This window comes from Notechis scutatus, chromosome Z (genome assembly GCF_049901735.1).
Source record: "Notechis scutatus isolate UNSWTSFEM ecotype Mainland chromosome Z, rNotScu1.2, whole genome shotgun sequence".
In the NCBI taxonomy this organism is placed as follows: Eukaryota; Metazoa; Chordata; class Lepidosauria; order Squamata; family Elapidae; genus Notechis; species Notechis scutatus.
This window is the reverse complement of record NC_142025.1, coordinates 32,289,109-32,306,012: the sequence shown is the minus strand read 5'-3', so window position 1 is coordinate 32,306,012 and position 16,904 is coordinate 32,289,109. Positions and strand designations below refer to the sequence as shown.

The 16,904-nt window shown below is 38.7% G+C and overlaps 1 protein-coding gene across 1 annotated transcript; it reads right to left on the bottom strand.

Moving 5' to 3' along the window:
• Positions 1-13,719: 13,719 nt before the first annotated feature.
• Positions 13,720-16,158, bottom strand: HOXA13 (homeobox A13). The gene is made up of 2 exons (XM_026673541.1): positions 15,426-16,158; positions 13,720-13,964 (listed from the first exon to the last, which is right to left on the bottom strand). Exons 1-2 carry the CDS (start codon positions 16,156-16,158, stop codon positions 13,720-13,722), a joined length of 978 nt encoding a protein of 325 aa, XP_026529326.1.
• Between the last annotated feature and the right edge of the window lie 746 nt (positions 16,159-16,904).

The window sequence follows — 16,904 nt, the reverse complement described above, 5'->3', positions numbered from 1 at the left end:
CATCCGAACGCAAGGCATAAAAGCCCCCCGCTGAGCTTCCAAATGGGGTTTTCTTGAAAGGGGTGCCATTCTGCAGACTTCTTCGCTCCCTTCGTTGCCAAGGGAAAAGTAGCGAAGGAACGCCCAGACTCTTTCCAATAGTCCGCCAGCACCTTCAATCCGCTCCCAAGGATTTTCTCTCTATTCCCCCTCCCATTCCTTGCCCTTCTCCACAATATACGCAAGTTTATGAGGCCTCCCCTTCGGAAATATTCCCGAATTTTCATATATCTGGAAGCAGAGAATGAATGAGAAGAGCAAAGGAAGGAGTAGAGAGCAGCGTCCCAATTTACTTCTCTGGAAACCAGGTCAATAAAGAGAGGCAACCCCGTTTAGAAAGAAAATTAACCCAGGTTCTGTGTCTAAGCTGAGGGGTGTGGGGTGTCTGAGAAAAACGCTCTCGGGTTTTGAATAAAGATGCAGTAAATGGCAGTAAGGAGTTTAGGAGACCAGGAACGGCGGTCAACCACACCCAAACTAAGTATTGCTGGAGAAGTGTAGCATTTATTTGACATTGAAAGAATATAAAAGGAACCTAATTAAAATATATTTTTTGCTCTCTGTAATCTCCTATATAGATTATTTTTTAAATATGTCTAGCTATTTTCTTAATTAGAAGAGGCTTTAAAATTAGGAAGTCAGGCGTCTAAACATGTCAGAGCATTCCATAGAAAACATCTCCTTTTGAAGCTATGTTTGCAACACGTATGAAAATGAGTTTGTTGCAACAGGTCTTTTATCTGCCATTATTTCCACCTCATGCTTTTTGCCTTTTGTTAATTTAGAGATTTGAATACATGTATACATTTCACACAGTTCGCTTAATGTCTAGGGGAGTTGCAATTTATTAAGTCTCTAAATTTCTAAAAGTGCGACTTTTAAACAAAGGTTTAAACAGAAAGAGAAAAGTGTCATAATCATCTGAGTATTAAAGCTACCTCACATTTCTTTAAAAGTTCATGTTCCTCATCCCCTCTTTCAAATAAAACCCGATCTTATCATTGCAATATAGCTCAAACCATCAAGCATTTTTAAAATGTAGTATTTCCATTTTGTCATTTTTTCATGGGTTTTTTTCTCAGATCTTTTCATATAGTATTGTTTACAAACTTGTTTTAAAATTAGATATAAACTCCTCAAATATTTTCCTAAATAAGGATCTAATGAGATATTAGATGGCTTGACTCTTCAAATGTGTTCTGAGTGTGGACAGCAAAATGATTCTGCATCCGAATACATGTTTAATATGGTTGCATGTTTTATTTTTCCCTGCAACAAAAGTATGTAATCAAAATAATTTTTGAAATAAGATGCTTAGTATGATCCTAATGAAGCTAAGTATTAATGCTGCTAAAATTAATTAATATAATTGAAATACATTTTAATATTCTTAATAGCCATTAGTTTTCTCTGAATCCCCTAAAGGCTAACTTTCTTGGAAATATGTTTTATTTCTTCCCTCTTGTTGCTGGTCATTGCTTCTATACCACTTAGAAGATCATCTGGAGAAGCCACACATGTCTAATTAGGAATAAGTCTTATTGAGTTCAATAGTAGTTTATTTCAAATTAGCACAAGCACGCATAACACTGAAGTTTAGATGGCATAGTTGGTTCTGCACATTAATTTTTATTTACAAAACCCTCCAAATTTGAGAGGTTTATCCCTACAAATGTGAAAGACGGTTCCCATTGCCCACCCACTGTTTTTTCCCCTCTCCTACCACAGTCCCAATGAAAACATGGATCATATACTCAAATGCCAATTTCCAACTACTGATGCAGGACGCATTTAGTTGCAGGCAAACTTGATTCTTTCTTTCACCAGGCTCGGAAAACAGTAATCTTTGTTTTGACTCTACTTCATTTTTTACTTCACCCCTCAAGTTTGACAAACTTGTGCAAGTACATTCTTTACTTACTTAAATTTAAAATTAAATATTCTAAACCTGAAGTTAATTTTAATTACTAGAAATAAAGTGAATTGTAAGTCTTTAATACAAAAGTCCATGTCAGTTCTTTCTTCCCCCTTTCCTAATTTTTTCATTAATAAAATTCAAGGTGGGGGGTACCGTAATTTTCACTTGAGGTTGCTCAGTAGAAACCCTTCCTGATCTCCCTCCTTCAGGATCCAATCCAGTTCTAGGACTTTCTTTGACAAAGAAAAGTCTTTTGGCACTTCATTGTTATATAGAATCTTTCCCACAGTCAAGTCACAGCCAAAGTTAACCAGCACCAACTGAATGTAATGAGTAACTGAGTGTTAATACATACAATAGAACTTCTAATCTTCCCCAGCTACAATACTATGTATCAAACCATGTTTAGCTTTTTCAGAAGATCATGATATCTCAGTTTCTGCCTGGGGAATGTGCTGCATTGAAACAATAAAATCCTGAGTGGCCTCCAAGTTAACTTTAAAGAACCATTTTACTGAGACATTTCTAAATAAAAATCCAGGAATGGATTCTGCATCGAGTGGGGTTCCCCCCACTCCGCAAAATTAAAGACTATAACTTTTTTTCCGTCTGGATGAGTGGGGAAAAAAGCTGTTCCAAGTTTCTGAACAACCGAAACTATCAATGGACAACATTCCAAGCCTGATGTATTTAGATGTATTGACACAGGTGATGCTTTGAACTTGACCCCAGGTTTGTTAATCAAGGGAATTCATAAAAGTAAAACTCTTTCCTTCAATGATCACATCTTCTTAAAACAAAATATAGAAAGAATGCCTTTTTTTCTCCTTCCTTTCAATAACCTTAGCAATGAAATTCCTATTTAATATCTAAAGAAAACCAGAACAATTCATTCTACTTATTGCAGCTATAATTGATTTTGCAATTTTTATTTAGAACCAACTCCCTATACAATCCATACAAAATAATACAGATGCTTGCTTAAACAGTTGCAGAAGTGGATTTTGAGTTATAACAATATTTTTTATTATATTTTATTTTTCTGTAGTGCCAAGGAATCTTACAAGAGTTTACTTTCTTCAGTTCTACAAATTATTCTAAAAATAATTAGAATACCCCACTATGCTCTCAAAAAAACCCAAAACCCACACACAGATATCTTGCATCCAGTTTCTCAGTTGTCTAGTAATCTACATGTCAGAATACATCTAGATATCCATATTATACGCTTCAATACTTTTCCCAATTAGACTAAACTACAAGCCACAACATTGTACCAAAAAGGTTTAAAACAACTGTATTCCTATTGGGTCATTCAATCTTATGAACATTCCCTGATTTCCCTGAAATTCACTGTAAGAATTTAATGTAATAATATTAAAACTGTGTTTCATGTTGGATAATAAGATTACTAATTAGACAAAGAGGAGTCTGGTGCTTGCTGCTTATTTATATTAATTGGGTTAAGAAGATAAGAAAAGTACATTTTTTTCCATCTTCCTAAAGCAGTCTGCTATGGTTGATATGATCTGCAAATATTTTACTTTCAGCATAAACTTCCTTTCTTCCTCCAGCCTTATTGTGGGCAGAAGTGAAAATGATATATTACCTTTTTATGTTATTTGCATCAATGATTAGTATCATCATTATTATTTGCAGAATAGACAAATAGATAAATAAGGTCGGATGGTAAGAAATAATAGGTTTACGGCTGGTATGATGACAAATTATATCAGAGTTATATTTCACAGTGCCCACATCAGAAACAGGAGAAACAAAGCAAGATGAGATCCATGCAATGGAGCCATTTGGCCGAGTGGGAATGCTGGCAAAGCCCCCTTCATGCACTTCTGCTCTCGTATCAGCCCGGGCTAATTTCCACCACAAATAATTACTGAAGTCACGCTGCTATATGGATAGCCTTAGAGTTGAACTGAAAAGCCGTATAGTTTCAATTAGAGGGAGCATTCGGACAGATCAGATTATAATTTACTCTGGAATACATTGGTTTATTTAAAAAGAAGCCCTAGGTGGATCTGATGCTACACTGGAAGACTATACACCCAATCCCCATTTTTGGCCTTTTAAAGGGTGAGCATCCTCTAATGGTGCATTAGTCTAATTCACCACTGAAATCAGAAGTACCTGAGAAATAACCAGAAGGATAAAACCAAGTGGAGTGGTTGCATTGGTTTTTTTTTTACTCTGTTACAGTCCATCTTCCTGCCTGCCTGCCTTGATTTAGAAATACTTGTTTTCTTCATATAAATTAGATTTAGCCAAACCAAAGCCATTTAACTCTTTGCAGCACAGCAAAGCAACTGGTTTCTGAAAACGTGCCTGGCTGCTATTGGAAACACTTTAAAACTGCAAGGCCCTGTGGGATATCCCACGAATTCCAAAGGAAATAAAGGATGATGATTAAAAAGAAAAATGATTGGGGTGGAAGTGTGACAAGTTGTTTTGTTTTTTAAACCGAATGCTGCTTCAAGATAAACGATATGAGCAGCTGCAGGAAATGAGCGAATGCTCTTCTCCTTTGGAAAAGCTTCCTTTCCCTGGAGTCCACAGAAATGAGGTTGGCCTATAAAGGAGATGAAGTAAGTGCTGCTCCAAGGCCAAGTGGAAAATATTGCATGCATCATTAATTTCTGCCCGCTACGACACTCCCCCTTCCACCTCTTAAATGCATTTTTGTTTATAAGCCAAGCTTGGAAAATTAACGTGGCTTTTCCCAATCTATTTTTATAAGGCTATTCCGTGCAAAATGGGTAGGTTTTTTTCTCCGGCAGGGTGGAAGTAGGGGGTTTGGAGAGGGTTATTGTTGGAGAGGAATGCATCATCATCATCATCATCATCATCATCATCATCATCATCCATCATCATCATCATCAGGGCCTGCTTCAACCCACCCACCCCCCAAACATATTTTCGAGATGCTTTACCAACCTGTTTGTGTCTTACAGGAGGAGGAGGAGGTGGCAAGGCTGTGAGAAAACCACAACGAACGGTAGGATAAGACCGAGGCGCAGAAAACTCTACCAAAGACAGTTTAAACGGAACCCCTGCGGCCTGGGATCGGTTGCTGTGCCGCCGCAGAGGACACGACGCATCTGAACCGTCTTAGCCGAGCAACATTTATTCACACTCAGTGGCTGGAGGTCCACGTGTGTTTTCTTACCCCAGTCGCCAGGATCCAGTGTCGCGGCGCAAAACATCCAGGCCGGCAGGGAGCCTGTCTGGTCCGAGGAGAGAGAGAGCCGCCCTCCCCATTTCAAGAACCGAAGTCGGTTCTGCAGGAGGGAACCTGCCTGGACCGGTTCCGCCGACGCTCAGGAAGCCCGCAGCTTTCTGGTTCCCTTTCTGCTGGTTCAGAACTTGAAGCCAAACGTTCTCCAACCGCTCGGCTTCTTGGCGGCTTCTCTCCCACTCCTGCTGTTTAAACAGCCGGTGGCGGAGATGATTAAGCAGAACGAAGTCCGGGAAATCAGATTCGAGGGTTATGTAATCCCACGAATCTCCTGTTTCTGTTCCCCTCCCCTTTCTTCCCGGTCTCGGTTTCGGTCTCGAAAGCATCCGCTGCTCTTTCCCTGGCGAGACCCCCAGGCATTGCTTCCCCAAATCACCAGGGGTCAGCGTACAGTAATGACCATGGATCGCACGCTGTAGGACTTGACCTTTACCACGTCGAACAGAGCTCTTTTTTCACGCTGCAGGAAGAGATGGGGAGGGAGAGGGCGGAGGGGAGGGGAGGGACGGAGAAGGATGTTCTCTTTGGGGACCTCTCGTCGGAAAACCAGGGGAAGGGAAGGCAGCGGCCCTGAGTTTTCCTTAGTGCCATATTTGGTCTCTACTTCAACAGCGCCTGGAAATGTTCTTTCCTCCCACCCCAGAGCCTGTAAACTCAAGAATCAGATGCCCGCAATCGGTCTAGAAAGGACTGCTCCCCAGAAAAAGGAGAATAGAAAGGAAATATAGATCTAGAGTGGGGTTAGAAGCCTTCCTTCTTACTAGGGTCACCAGGTGCCTTAATTCCTCTTTGGGAGACTTTTTCAACATTGCGAATGTGGGACTGGGCTTCTGCAGCCCTAGGGTGCTTCTAAGGTCTCAGTCCTGGCAGGTTGTTCCCTCTACTGTCATCCTCTGCGATGAAATTCATTCTGTCACTTATGAAATTTTCTTCAGGAAAAATTAGATGCACCTCTTAAGTTTCATTAATATTTGGGGCTCACAAATGCACTGTGGGGTTGTAGAGTCTATCTATCTATCTATCTATCTATCTATCTATCTATCTATCTATCTATCTATCTATCTATCTATCTATCTATCTATCTATCTATCTATCTATCTATCTTATCTTATCTATCTATCTATCTATCTATCTATCTATCTATCTATCTATCTATCTATCTATCTATCTATCTATCTATCTATCTATCTATCTATCTATCTATCTCATCCATCTATCCATACAAAGCTTTTGTCCAGTAAAGCATAACGCATAACATAGAGTTATTTTATGTTCTCTTGATTCCTGCTGAAGGCTAAATGCTAAATATTTGGGAATTAAAGTATATTTAAAGACACTTAAAAACAGCTCTCAGTTACATTTCTTTAAAAAAAACAACCCTGCTCTTGGTAAGCACTATTTTCTTTCAGTATATACATAAAAAACAAATAGAAATTCAAATTTAAAATAGCATTTCTAGAAGTTAAAATGCAGAGATAACTTAAGTGTACATTATTTTAAAACATATTGTGTTTTTTATTTTTTTATTTTTAAAAAGCTGCTTTTTTTCAAAGGCTTCTCAAATGATACTTTTAAGAAAAGGAATTAGATAGTCATGCCAGCTTCCAGATAAGTAGGGGACCTGTAATTTTCAAGGATGGTAGAAGTTGAGAGTTACCCAACCTGTTAAAAATTTTTTCCTTTCAGCTATTAAACACCCTTCTGCTACATACTCCTTATAATACAATGTTTTATTCTACTTTTATTATTCAACATTTATTTTATTTCCTGATTAAGGAAATAGTTGAACATTTTCTGTAGCCACAAATGTTTCCCTTCAGGGAAATGAGAGGTAAATAGTAAAAGAAGAAACAAAGGAATTAGGCTGAGACACAGTTCTTTAGAAATCGATCTATTTAGAATAAGGAGGGGGAAATTTAAATCGGCAGATTACTCTGAATCAGTTTAACCACCTCTATGAGAATTCACAACTATAGCATCTTATTTGGAAAATGATCCATGGGAATATGTCATGAAGTCAAGAGGTAAATCTGTGCTAATGCACCGATTTTATTAGTGTTAATGAATATACCTGTTAAAGAAGTACCACACATATATTTTGAATCCAAATGAGAAGTAAAAAAGAAAAGATACAACTGCAGTTTATGTTCAGAAATATAAATGTCAACATTTTAAAGGTAAATTAAAATAATAACCATTAAGAACTTTGAATCTCCCTTCACAGAAGAAGATTAGGCATATGCCTTGTATAGGAAAATCAATTAATTCTTCTTAACAGGCCAAAACAAAGTAACTATGTGAACATAATGAGTATAAAATAAAAAAGCAATCTAACTTGATTTCACAAATAACCTTTTCTACTAAACCTTGATGTTATTTTTGTTATTTGGAAGTTGTAGTTAAGTTGATCTCCGAATTGCATTATCCTTTGAACATAGTGTGATAAGTTGTGAGCACATATGGCTCACAGCCCGCAAATGTTAATGTAACTTTTTCCAACTTGGTACTCTTCAAATCTTTTAATTCTTATTAAATTGAATGTTCTATCATTCCCTGTTAGCAGACTGAAGGGCAACAGGTTGAAAAGACAAATGTTCAGTTCCCAGTGGTTGGGGAATTCTGGGCATTGAAATCCAGACATGTTAAATTTGCTAAGATTAAGACACACTGGTATAGAGGCAGTAGTAGTGTCTTTGTGGAATATATACTATAATGGCAGAACCATTTATATATTTGAGGATGGAAAAAAAATAACTTTGCACTTCAATCTTGCTTTTTGAAATTACTTAAATGAGAAACAGAACCAATCTATCTAGTTTATATACATGGATACTGGATTTATGTAAAAGGGCTTTTCCCACCTTTAGCCTAAATTTCAGGGCATGATCAGGAATGGGCCATTAATTCAATGCATCAGAGTTTTCTTAATATGAAGTTTTCATGAATGTTACCCTAGAACTTTCCATATATTTTTGCCCTGAAATTGGATGTTTTATAAGCGACTTTAATCAACAAGAAACCATAGAACTGAAAAATCCCTTATATTTTTTTTTTCAGTAAACAGAAAAATACGCATTCATGAATTGTGGTTTTCATGGCTTAAAAAAAGCCCGGATAAAGGGGGGAAATGTGTTCTTTGTTTATCACAGTAAAGTAAAAAAAATTGTAAATATATTTGCTATAGAAGAAATCATAACCTTCTTTTTTCTACTTTTCAATTTCTCTCCCTGGACTTTTCTTTCTTTCTTTTTTCTTTGCTTCTTTTGCTCTTTCTTAGTTTGTGTCAGCTTTTATCTTTTAATAAAATTTGTATCAAAAAGAAGCTACAACAATTATATGACCCTAATGGAAAATATTCTCTCTCTCTCTCTTCCCTTCTCTCTCTCTGTGTAAAATTTGGAGACCACCCATTCAATCACAGTGTCCATTTGTAGCAATTTGCTGTCTAAGTATAGAGTATTTAAGTGTAGGTCCAAAATGTGGGGAATGTTCAAGGTAACAGAAGAAGGAAAAGAAGAAATTCCATCAAATTCTGAAATTTGAGAGTAACATCTGAAGACTTCTGATAATTTCTTATAATAAACCTTGATGGGAAATTCATGTGATAAATACATGCTAGTTGCCAAGCATCAGAATTTTGATCATGTGACCATGGGGATGCTGCAACAGTAAATGTGAAAAATGGTCACAAATCACTTTTTTCCACTATCATTGTAACTTTGAATAGTTGTAAGTCGAGAATTATCTGTAGTGTGTAGTAGAAGAAAATATCTGTAGCCCAGGGGCTGAGCTGAGGAGTCCTTGGTGCTCTCTGAGCTTGGTTGTTTATTTGCAGATGATTCCTTACCCAACTAAGTAACATCTTTAGTGCTAGAAAGCAATGGGATTTGCTCTCTGTTTATATGCAGCGCTTGCCCTGCCATGTTGGAAGAGATGTTCCATAGTATGGTGCACAATCTTTAGCTTGTTGTATAGCATATACTACATACTTTATGGCATATATTGCGTATTTATTTGTATACTATCCCCAGAATTGCTGCATGAGGAAGATGGGCAGCCTCTAAATATGATAAATCAATAAACATAGCAGGTTGTATAGCATGTATGTGTAGCATGTTCAATAGCATACCTATAATTTGACCATTTTTTTCCTCTCTAAGGCAACATGTATCTATTTTCAGATATGATATAGAAGGATAATGGTTGATCAATACATGGAGTATTATAAGATATGTAAATTCCAATCTGTATAACAAAGTTTCTCATAATGCATGTACCTAGGACACATTAAAAAGGTAAAGGTTTCCCCTGTACACTCATGTCCAACTCTCACCTCCATTTCCTAGCTGAAGGAGCCAGGGTTGTCCAAAGATGCTTCCATGGTCATGTGGCCAGCATGACTATATACCGAGGTGCATGAAACTCTGTTGTTTTCCCACTGAAGTAGTACCAATTTATCTACTTGCATTTTCATGCTTTCAAATTGTTAGGTTGGCAGGAACTGAGAATGGGAACTGACCCCATCATGTAGCATTTGGGCCCAAACTGCCAACTTTCTGGTTGACTTAATCTAACTTCTTAACCACTAAGTCACTGCGCCCTCTCCCCCAGGACTCATAGAATCCCCTTATAACCCAAACAAAGATTATTTTCACATCACATTGCACACAACAGCATGCACAAACATGTAAACTGGTAATTTCCCAGCAGACTTCTAACAATTAAGATCAGAAGCACCTGCACTCTATCTGAGCCCTCGAAAAAAATTATCTTCAGAAAACAATTTATAAAATCTCAGAACTGGAGGCTACAAATACAAATCTGCAAGAGCACCAAGCAGCACTAGATACAATCACCTAGGCCTAGTTCTGGATACAGAGAGAAAACAGTTAGCATTTTAGGCCTCATATGGGAAAACCTGGTTCTGTATCAGTTACTGTAGAAGGTGATTAGCAATAATTCAAGGAATAATGGTAACTCACTTTGTCCTCGGCACAAAACCTTCACCCATTCTTGAGCTAAAGTGCTCTCAACAAATTCCTTTAGCAGAAAATAATTCTAGTATGGCATTTGCTGTTGCCATTGTCAATCCCCACCCTGCTTCTATTCCCAGACACAGCCACACAAATGACTGCTCTCCAGGTTAATGGGTACGAAATGATAACAGATATAGCACAACTTCAGCATAAAATGGAAGATGCTATTTTACCAACAATGTAAGTACAACTGCTTATGAGATGAAAGCAAGGAATCTAGGCAACATAATAGAAGGACAATGCCAAGAGATGTTTGATTGTCTTATATGCAAATAGGAAATTGCTCAAAAGAGCTCCAGGTTGCAGAATATAGTTGTAAGTAGAGTAGGTAAGGCAATGAAAGTACCAGACTTTCAAAGATTCCCAAATACTTATTTGCACTAGTTTAGGAAGTTGGATTTTGAATGCATTGGAAAAATTAGGAACACACATGCACTTCAATAAAGAACCAGATGGGGGATAATCACAATGAAGACTTTTTTTTTTTCTTCAATTGCTAGAAGCAGATTCTGGCTATGAGACACCTCTTATTCTCAGCAATTGTAACTTAAAGCCCCAGCAATCCCCAAAGGCCTTCAAACCCCCCGCAAAAAAAAAAAAACCCTCATTCTTTTCCAGACTATAATGTATGTTCTGTTTTTACATTTTACATTCATAGACAAATATTTTACTTTTACTGATTCATAGTGTTACATTTTAGCATTCTGAAGCACCATTTAATGTTTTTAAAATGCAGAAAAAAAGAGAAAACATTCCTGCTTGATTTTTGATTTTTTTTGTAAAGAGCAATAGAAAATATAATATACCATAAAGGAAAATAATGGAAAGAGTTTAATAGATAAAATAATATATTCAAAACTATCCATATGCTTAGTCCCATCCTTCTTTGTCAACTGAATATTTCAAAATTTGAATAGGCGGGCAGGGGATATTACTTGGATTATTTCCATTTTGGTAACTGGTCATGGGCAGGTGAAGCAATCTTTAAAAAAAGATAAAAGGAAACAGAATACTGAATTGCTAGGTATTTTATCAACACAACAATAAAGTCTTTGAATTTTACATTTCCAAAAAGAAACTTGCCAGATTCATTTAGTTATCGCTGTATTTTCATGCACTTTCCTAAAACTGGATTAGCAGTTTCAAGTTTCCATCAAGTTTGCTTTTTACAGCAAGAGAGAACCCTATATAATTTACCAATTAGAAAGAAGGAAGAGACAGAAAGTGCTAACCAAAGAAACATTCCAGCATTTTTCTTGTGTCATATGCTATTACAAACAAGAGTCTCTCTCTATGATATGTAGATAAGTTCCTATAATTCTCCCTCCCTTTCTCAAATCCTCCCTTAGCATATTTGTGCAGCTTTGATACTACTTTGAAGATGGCTGTGATTAATGATTTTGTGACACCTTGGAGGTGAATGAAATTATGGAAGCAACCTAGGGATACAATACATATGCATATAGAAAGTCAGCTGTCTTGGCATAGCTGCAAGCTCATCTAAGCAAATCACTCCTTGAAGTAGCTTGTGATATTTTGCTGCTAGCATACACTTTCCTACTTCTGTGCCTTTAAAGTTGTCCCCAGAGTACGGCAGAGACCTTTTCAGGAGTTCACACCTGACCAGACATTCCCTGGCTCTGGCCTTCCAATTCTAGGGTAACAGAGAGGGTGATGAGCTAAAGACCAGAACTATCATCTTAATCAACTCAACTGATGACAGCCTGACAAAGAGAAATCTGCTCCACCTTGCTTGATTTTTCTAGAACTCCTATATGTAACTTCTAATGCCAACAGACTTAAAGTAGAGACACGAGGTGGCGCCCTTGATCTACTAATCCAAAAGAAGACTAGTCATGAGCTGTCACAAGTCAAGGTCACAAATCGTCTGTCTCCTCCCTCCCAATCAAGGTCAAGGTTTGAAGTATCTCTACTCATTTCATTTCCCTAGTACCAAAATCTAGCCGCAAGCATTCTAATATTTACACCATTTGGTTAACATACCTTAAATATGAGCAGTCTTATTTTCAGTCTTAACTATTTTTCATTATGGAAGAGGTAGATATTCAGGCCATGTTTTTATATTTCTTCCCCTACCTTGACTACCATTTCAAAATACCCCACAGCTTAATCTTGGTGTGTTTGTACTCTAGTTAGGCAATGTAGCATTTAAAAAAAAGTATTAGATTTAAGAAGGAATATCTACGACAAATCCCAGTTTTCACAAGATTTATGGAATGGAAGAAATAAATAAGGATTTAATCAGTCTTTTATTATAGTGACTATTTTATTAACAGGCATAATGCTAGTATCTATAGATTTTAGACTTTAATTTTCAGTAAAAATATAAAAAATAGGGGTGCAGAAATACATTTTCACAGTGAATTTTTTTAATTATTATTATTTACAGGATAGTACTGTATCATCTAGTGAGCAGGGAAAAGCATAGAATGTGCTGGTTGAAATAATTCATTTATTGGGGAAGGGGAGATGTTGTAAAATGAATTCATATTTCTAATGCAGCCTCATAACTGTAAAATAAAGAGAAAACTATTTACCTATAGATCAAAATATAGATATAGAAATCAAAACACTTCTGGGAAACACATTATAATTTTCACTCTGGGCTTGGAGATATTTGTCTTCTAGAAAACAACTTTTTCATATAAGACTGTTCTGCCAGTTTTTAACTGTGTCACATATTTTAAAAGAATAATATACAGTATTTGATATTTAATTAATGCAATTAATTATCACTTGATAGTGTCACTGAGCTTGAAATATATTTCTTTATAAAACTAGAGAATATCCTGTTTCTTCATTGAATTTATGCATGAAGAAATAAGCTACTGAAATATATGCTAACAGCTTTGAAAAAAAATCTAGCAGTTTATCCTCCTTTTAACTCAAAATTAATACCACATAAAATTTGTTTCACTGCTGTCTGCCAAAATCTTTACTCAGTACCTTCCTCTAAAAGGAAAAAAAAAGCATGGAATATATTGCTTTAATGTACAGTAATTGTACATTCTTTCCTGCACCAAATTTACTATTTGACGTGTTTTGGGATAGTAATATAAGCAATGGAATATTTGTATGTGTGTGTGTGTCTGCATACTTTTAAAAAACAAATCTTCCCAATTATCATCCAAATGCATCCTAAAATAGTCACAAATAATACTTACACTGTTTTCGACAATATGTTATCTTTTAAAAATTGAGCTGCAATATCCCTGGTCCGTCTGGATTTTATAAGTCAGTCCCTGAAGTGGTGTCTTTTGGATTTTTAGGAGAACGTCTTAAAAGGCGCCTAATAACCATACTTGTTCAAAAACCCTCTATCCAAAGACAGAGAGGGTTTTTTTTAAAAAAGGAAAATGTTCATTATTTTGTATTTTTATTAATATTTTAAACTGGGCCAGGGGGAGAAAATTGAATTTTGTGGCCCCAAAGCAGCTATATTTCCATTAAATCCATTAACTGCTTGTCTTCAATTTGTTGATGACTTTTTTTTCTTTCACCCTTCTATTTTGGAACCAAATTGTGACCTGCCTCTCTGAGAGATTTGTAGCAGACGATATCCTTCTTCTCTTGTCCTTGGTAATGAATTTATTTGTAGCATATTCCCTCTCCAGTTCTTTTAACTGAACTTTTGTATAAGGCACTCGTTTCTTCCTTCCACGCCTGTAGGAGTTGGCATCGGAAGGATGTGAAACCACATCTAGAACAGAAAACCAAAAACAGGAAGGCAGGTGCTATTATTATTCACAATTCTTAAACACATTATAAATATAAATTTTATGGATCAACAGATAATCCTTTTGCAAATTGGCTGGGTTAAATAAAGTTCAATCAACATTCGTACAAGTTCTCCAGGTAAGGAATTTCTTCTCTAGGACTACTAATATTGCTTGTAAACTTCTTGACTTGTAACATAAAACAGGTTCTAGGAAAATCATATGCAGTTATCATAACCTACAAGGTAGCAACTGAGACCTTGTGAATCAAAAAGTATTTTTCAGCTAACTTTATGTGCTCAACAGTCTCTTTGCTTCTTGCCTATTAGGAACATACAAAAACAAACAAACAAAAAACCACCCAATACAATATCCTTGCATCTGTTCTCACAAGGAGGGCAACTGGCATCTAACTTCAGTACATCTGCAAAATGCAATGGGATTTGGGGAGGTACTAATACATATAATCTAGCAGTGAAGGCCCTAGAGTTGATAGTTACTTTTTAATGTCAGAATAAAAGGAGAAGCTGTAATCTCTTTTTAAAGGGGTAGTCAGAAGTACAAGAGTGGAGACCAGGATTCTGATAACAGCACAAGTCAAAGAATCGCTGTTGGTGAGATGGGTAGCTATATAAATTGCTTAAACAATATAAATAAATCTAATTTCCCAAAGTGTTAATGAGAAAGTGGTAAACTGGAAAGGAAAATAAAACACACTATTAGACAAAAGTAATGGAAACTAATCTAAGATGGCTCTGATAGAGCACTCACATGCAGAAAGCAGAAACTACAATTATATGAAATAATCAAAATAATCATATTATTTCTGAGAGTGATGATTTAATAAGAAATAGTGAGTTTACCTAAGAGGATTGCTGCTGCTGTGCTGATTATTAATTATTATTATTAATCTCACAGACATGGGCTCAAAACATTAAAAAATTGCCCTACTTCCTGGAGATTGGGTGAAAATGGCAGCAAGAATCTCCTTGCAATGAAAGCTCAGTTATTTGCACGGCCATGGTGCCTAATTTTCCACTGAACCCTCTGGTTCAGACCTCTTGGCACCCATGCCTGAGAAAAGAAAAGCTTGCGTGGGAAAAAGCTGGCGCACCGGATGGGGGAATGGGAACGTGAGATGTTCCCCGAGACTCACAACTCAGGGCCCAGACAACTTGAGAAAGGCCCCAGACCCATCAGGCTCGCCAAGGGCGTCGAAGCGTCAGCCTTCTCCCCGTCTTATCTGACAGGGTAGAAAGCGTAGAAGGAAAGAATGGGCTCCATTTCCCTTGTGAGCTCGGAACGAAGGGAATGGCAGGCAATTCGGGGACGGTGAGCGAGAAGACGCCGAAGCAGCGGCCGCCCTTTGACATTTGGGCTGCAGAGCTACTTCGGGTGCTGCACGCATACTCCGCGGTAAGGGAAGGGCCGCGCAGGTGCTTTACCCGGCAGAGCGGATTTCCACAGGTGGGGCGGCTGGTTCTGCTCCTTGGGGCAATAGACCTGCCCGTTCCAGCCGTTAGGGATAGGCCAGGGCTGGTAGCCTTCCACGGGCAGCATGGAATCGTGCCTAGGCTCGCCCCGGCCGCCAATCGTGGGCACCACCGGCATATCCAGGTAGCCCGCCGGCATGGGTTGGTAAGGTCCGGCGGCGTAGCCCTGGTAAAAGGCGAACTCCTTGGCGCGCGAGGAGAAGTCTTCGCTGGAGGCCGCCACCGACGTCTCCATGTACTTGTCGGCGAAGGAGGAGGAGGAGGGCTGGGCGCAGGATTTGAGCGAGGCGTTGTGGTGGTGGTGGTGGTTGACGCTGCAGGGGAAGTAGCCGCTGCTGAAGTAGCTGTAGGGCAGGGCGGCGGGGCCCGAGGAGCCCTGCACGGCGGCCGAGCAAGGACTGCACTGCTTGACAGCTGCCCCGGTCTCTGCCATCCCGGCGGCGCTGGGAGCTTCACTCGACGGATATGCGGCGGCGGTGCTGCTGCCCGGACCGGCCAGCGAGGCTGGATGAGCCATCAGATTCCTACACTGGTTGGCCGCCACGAAGTTGGTGCCTGCAGCCGCGGCCGCGGCCGCCGCGTGGAATCCCGCTTCCATGTTCTTGTTGATCTCCTCCAGGCTGTTGTCGTAGAGAAACATGACCGGCTCGATCCAGCGGGGATGGAGGAGCACGGAGGCTGTCATAGCCCGATCTGCATTGAGACCAGTGGCTCTTTTTTAAAAGCCCCAAAGACTGAAAAAAGAGATATTCAATCTCTCTGACTTGACCACGGCTGACGCGCCAGTATCGTGCCAGGCCGGCTCCCATTGGCTAGGCATTCCCCACATGATATGCAAAGCAGATGATAAACATCGGAGGAATAAAGTGCAGATAATTCAATAATGTCCTAATCGCGCTGGGGCTGGAATTCCTGCACGCGGACGGCACTGGCGCGCGGCTGCCCCTTCCACACCACACTCTGTGGGTCAAGAGAGGCACGAACGGGGGTGCTTAAGAACAGGTATTTCTCCCCACCCCAAAATATGCCTGCCCCCCTCCCTTTTCCCCTCTCTTCAGCACATTGCCTAAGGGGCATTTTTTCCAGCGGGAGATCCACGGCCCTTGTGTCAAACTTTCCCTAACTCGTTCTTGCTGATCTACTTGGTGGTAGATTTTTCCGGGGAAGGGGGTGTTTTGTTTAGATCCTCCATTCCGCCCACCCCGATTCACTCGACATATTGATATCCTACCGGGATTGCAGAAGCCTCTTGCCTTGTTCTGGTTACAGTTACATCTACCAGAACCAGATTTTAAAAAGAAAGAAATAACTTATTTTCAGACCACAGGAACATGACAATTCTTTGGCAAACGCTTAAATGCCATGCATTTTCTTCTGCAATCTACTACTTTACTTTCTATAGTAAAAGTATACAGAATGTTACCACTCTCG

What these genes read in the sequence shown, in the direction of transcription:
- HOXA13 (XM_026673541.1), bottom strand. Translation starts at nt 16,158, where the DNA reads ATGACAGCCTCCGTGCTCCTCCATCCCCGCTGGATCGAGCCGGTCATG. An exon ending in GTGGAAATCCGCTCTGCCGG is followed by an intron (nt 13,965 to 15,425) that starts GTAAAGCACCTG and finishes TTTCTGTTCTAG; the next exon opens with ATGTGGTTTCACATCCTTCC.